Below are 10,622 nucleotides of genomic sequence, written 5' to 3' on the forward strand. Positions count from 1 at the left end.
ACACACACACACACACACACACACACACACACACACACACACACACACAGCAGTGCTGATTGGGGACCTCAGCACAAGTATCTTCTGGGAGCTTGTTAAAAATGCCAAGTTTGCTCTGCCCACCCCATCCTTCCCAGTTTTGCTCAATTAGATTCTGTAGAGCAGAACATGAAAACCATTTTAATATGCACTCTTGGTATTCAGGTATATTAAAATTTCAGAAGCATTTTAAACTCTCTGCAATAGCTAGTACCCTCAGGAGATGATCCTAGAATGCCAGGATTCAGAGGCTTTTGGCTAGGTTTCTTCTCTAAGTAGTCCCGTATCTCTGCACTGCTGCAAGGCCAAACCAAAGATCAGGGAGACTTCCTATAAACAGGTGTGGAGGGTTAGATCCATGCATCTCCCAAGAAAGAGTCTTAACCCTGCGTCTTCCTCATGTGCCTAACAGAAGCCCTCTGGGATAACTTGCTCCATTGGCTGGCTGAGGAACTCTCAGAAGAAAATGCTGAATCGCTTTCCTCAACTCTCCCTCTGCGCCGTAGCACCATTCAGCTCATCAAACTCAAGAATCCTGATGATCTCACAGAACAGATCCATGAGTTTCTTTGTTTCTGGAAAAAATCGCTTCCAACTTTCACTGACAAACTTCGCCTCCTGGCTCGACATCTCTGCAAGATTGGCAGGACTGATCTTGCAGAAGAGCTCAAATTCAAGTGGGAAAATAAAGTGTTCACTGCACCACAGGAGCGCTTTGATGTAGCAGCTGAGTAAAAGCCTGATTACTCTTCCTTTATGCCTAGGAAAAGGCACTTGGTAGATTTTTAAGATTGTTTGTGTTAACATTTTCCTAGAAGTTTCCAAATTCTATTATTTGAAGTCAGTCTATTTAATGATGTGCTATTGAGAAATCAGATGAGACAAACGGAGAAGCACTGATTGGACAACAGAAGGCATTCCTGGGTATGAGCACTTCTCTGTGGTTGAGTGATTATGTTTTGCAACCATGACTGTCTTGAGTATGCCTTCACTTAATAGCATTTGCAATTGAGTTTGACTTTTTTATATTTTAAAAGCCAAGTATGAAGAAAAGATCTGATATATGTAATTACTTATTAATCGCTATCTACATAAAGTTAAATGAGTTTTCTATGCAAATGTTAACCCAAAAATACCTGAGATAGTTCTCCATCAATTTAGAAAGATTATTTTGCTAAGGGTAAGGACAGGCCCATAACACAGCCTCAGAAGATCCTGATGACATGTGCCCAAAGTGGTTGAGGTACAGTTTGCTTTTACGCATTTTAGGGAGGCATAATCCATCAATCAATACATGTAAGATGTACATTGGTTCAATCTGGAAATGTAGAACAACTCCAAGATGGGACTTCCAGGTCATAGGTAGATTAAAAGATTCCTGATCGGCAATTGATTGAAATAGCTAATTATCTAAAGACCTTAAATCCATAAGAGGGAAATGTCAGGGCTGTGATAAGGAGTTATGGAAACCAAAGTTTTACCATGCAGATGAAGCCTCCAGGTAGCAGGCTTCAGAGAGAATAGACTGTAAATATTTCTTATCAGACTTAAGGTCTGTTGATGTTTATGCTGGTCAGCTTCTCCTGAATTCCAAAAAAGAGGAGTTTTTCAGGATAATTTTGGACTGCCCTTAGCTGACAGGAGAGGCTTGTTCAGATAGTTGGGGGGCTTAGAATTTTGTTTTTGGTCTACTCAGACAACCAATTCAAGTTACATAGTTACGATGGAGCCTACAGTAAAGAATACACAATAAATTGGGCTGAGAAACTTGATGTCAGTGATAATAAGTCACATAAAAAAACTTTTCTAAGCTCGAAATAAATTAAAAATAGAATAACGCTTCAGCCATTTACTGGCACAAACTTTTCCTTTATAAAAATGAAACTTGGAAGAGAGAAAATTCCATATTTTGTTATTAGTGAAATGAAACAATACAGAGAAAACATGTTATCAGTGAAATAATTCGAGGCCTAGTTCTCCCACTTAGGAAGAAAACCTGGTTTAAAATTAATTAACAGAAGCCATATTACATAAGCTCTACATATACACCATTAAAAACAAACAAAACATCTGCAAATAGAACACTAAACTGAAAGAAAAAATAAAACTTATCTAAACCCCTCTTTCTATTGATAAGCCCTATTAATGTTTAGGATAAGCTTTGAGCTTTTGGAAAATCTAAAGCACTTTAGCTCTCTGAAGCAGTTTGATAGAAATGGGACATTGAACTAGTTTTACTGACTCATTAATGCAAAATCATTAGGTCCTTGGCTTGAAAACATCAGTAGCAATTAGTTTCAGTTATTGAATACCTAGGAATTAATTAAGTTATATTAAGAAATTAAATGTTTGGTTCTCAAATTTAAATGCAAGATTTTCTTCCACAAATTAGCCAGGGATTTAGGTATCTATTTGGTTATATATTGAAAAAGGTGATCCCAATTTTCAAACATATTCCCATAAAGGAACATTTTGTTAGTCAAGATTTTTTTTACATGTACTAAAAAGGTACAATATATATTTTCATGTATTCTTGGAGCAAAGAAAACAGACTAAAATATTCATTGTTGTCCTGATTACAATCAAATAAAAAAGTAAAGAGAATGAAATTTGCCTCTTATCCTGTCACTAGAGGTTACTATTAACATTTTTGCATAATATCTCCAGTTTTTCTGTTTTCTGGAAGAAAACATTTCTATTGCTATTTCTATGTGTATAGTTTTATCTAAGCACACTCACATACGTGTTCACCTGCAAACACAGGTGAAATAAAGCCTTGAAAATAAAGCCTCCTTTCATTACTCTAATGTGAGTGTATCACTGTATTTCTTACTGAGACCCTGATCAATACCTCTCTGCACACCTTTCTGAAGCTCCTAGTAACTTATACATATATTTTTTTTTTCTCAGAATGGGAGTCATATATATACCATTTTAAAATTACTGTCTTACTAAATTATGAGTTTTTAACGTCTTTGAATGTTGTAATAACTGCATAATATCCTATTTCATAACCATAGCAGAATTAATTTTAGTATGATAAAGTTTCTGAAAATGTTTAAAATGAAATTATGGAGCATATATTATTTTATGTTTGACTTTGTATTCAAATTTATGTTGCTGAAATTCATCCATGTTACTGTGTGTAGCAACAGTTCATTCTCATTAATATATAATGTTCTATTATGTGCATATGTTAAAAATTTCATATCTATTAGACTGTAGTTCCATATATTCCTAAGACCAAAATGATGAGCAAATATGCATGTCTCCTCACACACATTCTGGACACACACCTCTCACAAATGCACCCTCAAACACACAGGCCTACCCTTTATCTACAGTTTCACATTAACCTGTACACTTCACATACACTGTCACAAACACACTCCTGCTGCACACCCTATTCCAACTCCCCACCGAAATACACCTATTCACATATGTAAATACATGTGCACACACACACACCCCCCTCACACACATATACAGTTTCAGATCCTCTCATACACTCTCACATGCACTCTCACAAATGTCTTCGTTCACATATACCCCACCTTCACATTTCATGTACACATACACTCATTAATATGCCTCCCCCACAGACACATGCACACACAGACCCAACATCTCACTTTACCTATACAACCTCACCTACACACATACAATCTCATTAAAGCACTCCCTCTCACACCCCTCTCACCTCTCTTTCTCTCTCACACACATACACTCACATACATTCACTCACAGGCACATATATATATATATCGTCACATACACAGATATATTTTTCCCCAGAATTTAAAAAAAATGCTGTACATATTATTGTTATAGTCAAGCAATATAAAGGTATATAAAGAAAACAATTGATCATCCCTTCAGCATCTCCTTCTCTTAAAATAATCCAGGAAATCAATCCCATGTGTAATCTGTGCCACTTGGATTAAGACCTGCTTCCGAACACCTTATCAATATGGGTATTGTAGCCACACCTACACCCTTGTGTACCCATTTCTCTGTCTGGTGGTCTGACCTGTATGGCTCAGAGATGCCTTGCTGGCTTTTGATAATGGGAAGCCCCTGCAGAAGATAGGGAGGAGGAAGGAGAGTGAATTATACCATTTCCCTCTGCGCTCATCTTTCCCTGTCCCGAAATCACTGCTCCTCTCTAGAAGGCCACCTCTAAGCAACTGTCTTGTGCTTTGGGAACTGGTCTTCTTGTCTCTTCAAGTCTAGGGTAGTAACAGCTCTCTTGCTGTTTGGGGTAATTGTGCTATCCCTTGTAGTTCCCTTATATCTTGCTCTCCCTTTTAAAAATAAAGCCTCCTTTCATTACTCTAATGTGAGTGTATCACTGTATTTCTTACTGAGACCCTGATCAATACCTCTCTGCACACCTTTCTGAAGCTCCTAGTAACTTATACATGTATTTTTTTCTCAGAATGGGAGTCATATATATGCCATTTTAAAATTACTGTCTTACTAAATTATGAGTTTTTAATGTCTTTGAATGTATAATATACTGTATAATATCCTATTTCATAACCATAGCAGAATTAATTTTAGTATGATAAAATTTCTGAAAATGTTTAAAATGAAATTATGCAGCATATATTATTTTATGTTTGATTTTGTATTCAACTTTATGTTGCTGAAATTCATCCATGTTACTATGTGTAGCAACAGTTCATTCTTATTAATGTATACTGTTCTATTATGTGCATAGATTAAAAATTTCATATCTATTAGACTGTAGTTCCATATATTTCTAAAAGCAAAATGGTAGTTTACTATAGTTAATTTATTCTTGCTCTATATTCAGGACCATTTAGCAATTAAGTTTTGAACATGATTATTCATGTGTTTATTTTACATCATGGAGGCACTAGAAATGCTCTACCATTTAGAAACTATACATTTTTAATAACACCAATTTTACTATTGAAAAAACCATTACAGTCATCATTTTCCTAATTATTAAACATCCTGTTTTATAAATAAAATCTTCTATCATTTATCATTTGAATTACCAAAACCTATGTCCATAGTAATCTTGATTAGATACTTGCTGTATCTGGAGTATAAATTACAGCAATTGGCTATCCCTAAAATGTAGCTTAAATGAACACATACATACTGCCTAGTATATTCTGAAGTATTTTATTTATTTATTTATTTATTTTCAAACAGGGTTTCACTCTGTTGCCCAGGCTGGAGCTCAATGACGTGATGTCACAGCTCACTGCAGCCCCGACTTCCCAGGCTCAAGTGATCCTCCAATCTCAGCCCTTCTGAGTAGCTGGGACTACAGGTGCAGACCATTACACCTGGCTAATTTTTGTATTTTTTGTAGAAATGGAGTTTCACCATGTTGCCCAGGCTAATCTTGAACTCGTTGGCTCAAGCAATTCACCTGCCTTGGCCTCCTAGAATGCTGAGATTACAGGCATTACCACACCTCACCTTTCTGAAGTATTTTAGACTAAAATAGAAATACCTTAATAAATAAGGTAGGAAGGCCTTGAGCACATTATAATCTAATTTTCAAAATACCTAAATCTTTGGGACAAAGTTTTATTTTTCTAACCAAGTGTTTCTTAATGAGTTGTTATTGACATTCTGATGAAATCCATTTTCAAAAAAATCAGCGTGCACTGGGTCACAAATTGAGGACCATTCAGGATCCCTGACCTTGTCCACCAAATGAACAAAACACCTCTTCACCCTAGGGAATGTGACCAGTCAAATTTCTTACACATGGTTCTGGTATAAGGGCGGGGGCGAAAGGGTGAGTGTTGAGAACCACGTATTTAATCAGCTTTTGGTTGAAGTAGGGCATGAAAGAAAGGGGAAGAACATCTAGGGAAATTTAGAACATTATAAGCAAACCACTGCTCTGCCTTAAACTCTTCAACTGCTACCAGTATTTGAAAGCAATGTCAACTGCTGTCTGATGGCTTTTTCAGAAATGTTCTCAATAAGAAATCCAGAACGGTGCTGTAGAATCAGAAGTTTATCTAAGGTACAAAGTCAGGCTCTCTGAAGTCAGAAGAAGAAGGAAATATTGTATGAGGTCAAAATTGTGGCTGACACAGGCCAGGGGATTCCCCCTTAGCTCAGCTAAGCGTGACTTCCGTGATCGAACCTCACCAGAATGCCCCATGCTGCCTACACATTTTGACAGACGTCACAACAAATCTTCAGTTCCCCCCGCCTCTCCCAGGACTCCTCCATTGGCAACTCTCTTCCTACCACCTCTCAGCATTGGTTACCTAACAGAGCAAATAATTTACTTATTAGTTATGGTTTTTATTTACTGTCTGCAAATAAACACCTGCTTTAGTTTATGTTACACAAGGGCCAGGTTGTCTCTTCTTTACATTGATGTATTCTTATTACTTAGAACTCTGTCTGGTACTCAATGAATGCATTTCTCTTTTGTTTTCCTTACTTTACAAGTGAGAAAACTCTGAGTTACTGCCCTAGAGCCTGGGTTAGAAGCCAGGCAATTCTATTTTCAAAGTCCTTTTTCTTTTACTTCCACCTTCCTGCCCTTTCCCTACACTCAACCCCCACCACTCCTCACTCTTCCATAACATCTCATAATATTTCTTTCAGTTTCTGAATACCCCAAACTGGATTAACTGTCCATGGAACCTTATTGTAAGTCTAGCTATAACACTTCTATACACTGTTGTAATTGCCTATTTATTCGTGCTTTTCTCCAAACAGTTTGTAAGTTTCTTGAGACCTGAGGCTTGAGTAGCGTTCATCAGCGAATTTTCAGTTCCCTGCACAGAGCCCAGCACATAGTAGGTACTCAATAAGTCTTTGCTGAATTAATTCATGAATAACATCTACACACTAACATGTTTACCGGGATCTTCTTTGTATGCCCTACATTTCTTTTGGAAGCAACTTTGTGGGAGCAGACGTCGTGTCTAAGAAAAAGCTTAGACTGTAAAAATCTACCCCGTCATTTATCAAGCTGGAATACCAGACACCAATGAAGCACCTACAAAATTAACAGGAATCAATATTTCCTCCAAGACACATTGCTGCTGTAATATGTCCCCTTTGAATGACTGGTGCTTTCTTATACACTGAGAAATTTTTGTTCTCCCAAATCATGGATTATCAAAAACCCTGCTGCCTGAAATCGTATCAGTGAGAAAGACATATTCGTTTCTTGCCTGGAAGATCTAAGTCATTTTGACACAGAAAAGCATTCTTGATTTCTACCCAGGTGCTGAGCTTCAGATAAAGCATTTCTGGATACAGCACTGCATATCTATCTCAACATTTCTGCTGCCAAGGAAGAAAAACTCTGGGTCCACTTTGCAGTGCAGGCCTGATGTTGACCCCTTTATACACGGCTCTGCTTTGCTTTCAGCTTATCAAAACACTAGCTTCTACCCTCCTGCTGAGAACTGAAATAATTCCATCTTTGCTTTTGTATATGGGACACCCACAATTCCTCTGTGTGCAAGTCCCTCATTGCAGTGAATCAAGAAATCCAACTTTGTGGAATTTTACTTGTGTCCCTGGTGGTCTTAGCCTGATGGGGACACTTCTGTGACCTTTCTATTTTCCAGTCCAGTGTTTCTCAAATCAACAGCATATTAGAATTAGTAGGAAATTCTTGGACCCTTTCTGAGAAATTCTGATTGAATTAGTCTGAGGTGTGTTCTGGGAATCAGAATTATGAAGTTCCCTAGTTGATTCTAATTTGTAGCCAGGGTTAAATACACACACACACACACACACACACACACACACACACACACACATCTATGCATGCCATTAGGATACCCTGGAGTGGATGTTCAAATTCAGTTTCAAGGTTAATGAAGAGCTCAAGTCACACTTACACCGTGGAAACTTAAAGACATTGCCTACCATATTCCACTTCCTGTCCAAAACACTTTCTCAATTTTTATTTTTACTTTTCATGACTAGCACTGAACCAAGGGTAATGCAGGAGAGAAAACAGGAAACGGAGCAAGCTCTGTGCTATGCTGAATACCCATTTTTTCCTCAGAGTTTAGAGTCATCATTTGAGATGATTTATCTGTTCATAGGAATAAGCAGGGTGAGGTGTGGAGCGGAGGAGCCAAGGCAGGAAATTGGACTGGTTGGGAAGGAGGAACACATGGCTTAATCCTCCCATCAGCAGCGGAACTCAAATTTAAAGTTGTAGTTAATGAGAAGAGCCCACCACTCTCAGGAAGATTAACTGACTTCCCTGGAAGCTGCTCACCAGGCACTTTTAAACCTGGTTCTATGAAGACATGTCCCACCCAACTATAAACTTTGAATTAATATTTTTTATCTGTTCTCTCTGTTAAAAAGATAAAATTATATTTCATTGCATTTGTGTATGCTAAACAATTTAAAATATACCACAATATATTCTATCTTTATTAGACTAATTTTTGGTAATTTTTACATATGCCAGAGCCTCAAAAATTTCAATTATCTAAGCCTCACTCCACCTGAAGGAGCCTGTTTATGCCAGACAACCTGAAATTCTACTTTAGAAATAGTCCCTGCAAATGCCTAGATGCCACCACGAGGGGGCCTCTGTGTCACAGATAAAATTAAGGAAATGTTCAAGACCTTACAAATTCCTTCATGTAGTGAAAGATCTGTTGGGCAGAATACTTTTTTAAAATTTTAATTATGAAGTTATTGTGGAATTAGAAAGAATATTTTGACCTATGGTCAATATGCTGTTCATGTAACAGTAACTTATTTTGTTATGTTCTCGTGTTCTGAAATGTCGAATTTCCATTCACTATGAATAAACAAAGTATTATCTGTAAGAATTGCTGCATTATAGAGGTCTTTATATTACAGTATATATTCTGTTTCCTTATCAAAGCAACTGTAATAATACCATATATTATTGATCATTGGAACTGATGAATGTAATTTCTCTGAATTACCTGAAAATGAAAACGAAGTATAAACTATGGACAGTACTTTGAAAAAAAATGTACCTTTGATTCAATTCACTCTCTAATAAACGCTATTGACTGACATGATTTCTAAAGAATTGCCTTCTTGATTTTGAAATGCTCTGAACAAGGGTGTTTCTGTGGTTTGTTAGTTTACAAAATGTGGCAAACATACATGAAAAATGAGTATCTAAATTGGGATGATTTTTAAACAAATAATTAGGTGATATTTTCACAAATATTTTTAGTTATAATCTTAAAATAATGTATTTTGTGAGATAAATTCTCAACAAAGCTGAATATTATGACTCATTTCAAAATACATCTCAAAGCACATAAACCAACAATGTGGTGGCAATAAAACAGCCCCTGAACATAAAGCAGAAATGAGAAGCATAATTGAAAACAATTAAATATATAAGGATGACCACTAAAATGAGACTGACTGTATTAAAATATTTGCTCCTCCTCTGTGGGGGAATTATACATTCTACCCCATGGTGTTATGCTTGGTCATATGATCTAGTGTACCCAATGGAATATGAGTGCCATATTAAATCAGAAGCATTAAGAACCATTGAGTGGCTCCACCACGTTCCTTTCCCGTCTGCTTTGAGACTAGCCATGGTTAGGGAGGGGTCTGGGTCCCTTAGCTTGGGAGAGATCCATAGCCTACTTGTGATAAGTAGTATGAAAATATTTAAAAACATTTTTTGTTGTTGTAAACCCCTACTATCCTGACTGATACAACTAATTTACCAAGCATAAGGAAGAAAACACTATATGGCTATTAAAGGTATCTGATTTTATTGTTGATCAAAGAAGCAGGAGAACCAGGGTCTCTATAAGCAAGGGAAAAAGAAGAAAAATGCAAAGATTGGAATAATTACTGGTGTTAGCAGCAGACTGCTGCAGCAAACCAGAGACATAAGAAGTCCTTATAAAAGTGATAAGCTCAGATATTATGTAGAAAGATTAATACGAGGTACCAATTTATTGAATATTAACAATGTGCCAAGATCTTTTCGAGTATAAGTTCACTTCATTCTCATAAGCATCCTTCAATTCAATGCTATTATCTTTCTTTCTCAATGATGAAATAGTTTTTGCAATGTTAAGTTCATTCATTTACATATTCTCGTTCATTTGTTCACTTTTTCACTCATAATTCAATCAACAAATAATTATTAAGCACCTATTATAAATAAATCTGGTGGCAAAGTTATGTTTTTAACACCTCCCTTTCTGATTTCAAAGTCAGTATCTTCTCCATTCCATGAGATTCTACAGTAGACAGAATTGTAAGATGACCCCACCCCAGATTTCCCATGCTCTTGCCTTGTACACCCAGTAATTCCCCAAATTATGAATATAAATGGATTTAGCTCATGGGATTAGGTAATGTTAAATGGAATTAGGAAAGTATTCAAGTAGGCCTCACCTAGTCACCAGAACCCTTTCTATCGCTCATCTCAGCAGGGGACGTCAGAAGGCACATGAATACAATTCCAGTTGAAGAAGTTTCTCCAATCCTGATGTAGAAGGCGCCACCTGGTAAAGCTCCAAATTTAGCCCCTATTTGTTTCTTAATTAAAAAAAATGTATTCTTGTAGTAAAGGACTCATG

General features: G+C 36.7%; 1 protein-coding gene across 1 annotated transcript in view; it reads left to right on the forward strand.

The window, feature by feature from the left end:
* DTHD1 (death domain containing 1) overlaps positions 1 to 2,659 on the forward strand; it is a 65,350-nt gene extending 62,691 nt beyond the window's left edge. The window contains exon 10 of the mRNA XM_032273762.1: positions 452 to 2,659. Coding sequence (XP_032129653.1) covers positions 452 to 774 — 323 coding nt within the window. The 3' untranslated portion in view covers positions 775 to 2,659. The remainder of the gene's footprint in view (positions 1 to 451) is intronic.
* Positions 2,660 to 10,622: the final 7,963 nt, after the last annotated feature.

The sequence above is a fragment of the Sapajus apella genome, unplaced genomic scaffold (assembly GCF_009761245.1).
Source record: "Sapajus apella isolate SASKATOON/1434 unplaced genomic scaffold, GSC_monkey_1.0 scaffold5, whole genome shotgun sequence".
In the NCBI taxonomy this organism is placed as follows: Eukaryota; Metazoa; Chordata; class Mammalia; order Primates; family Cebidae; genus Sapajus; species Sapajus apella.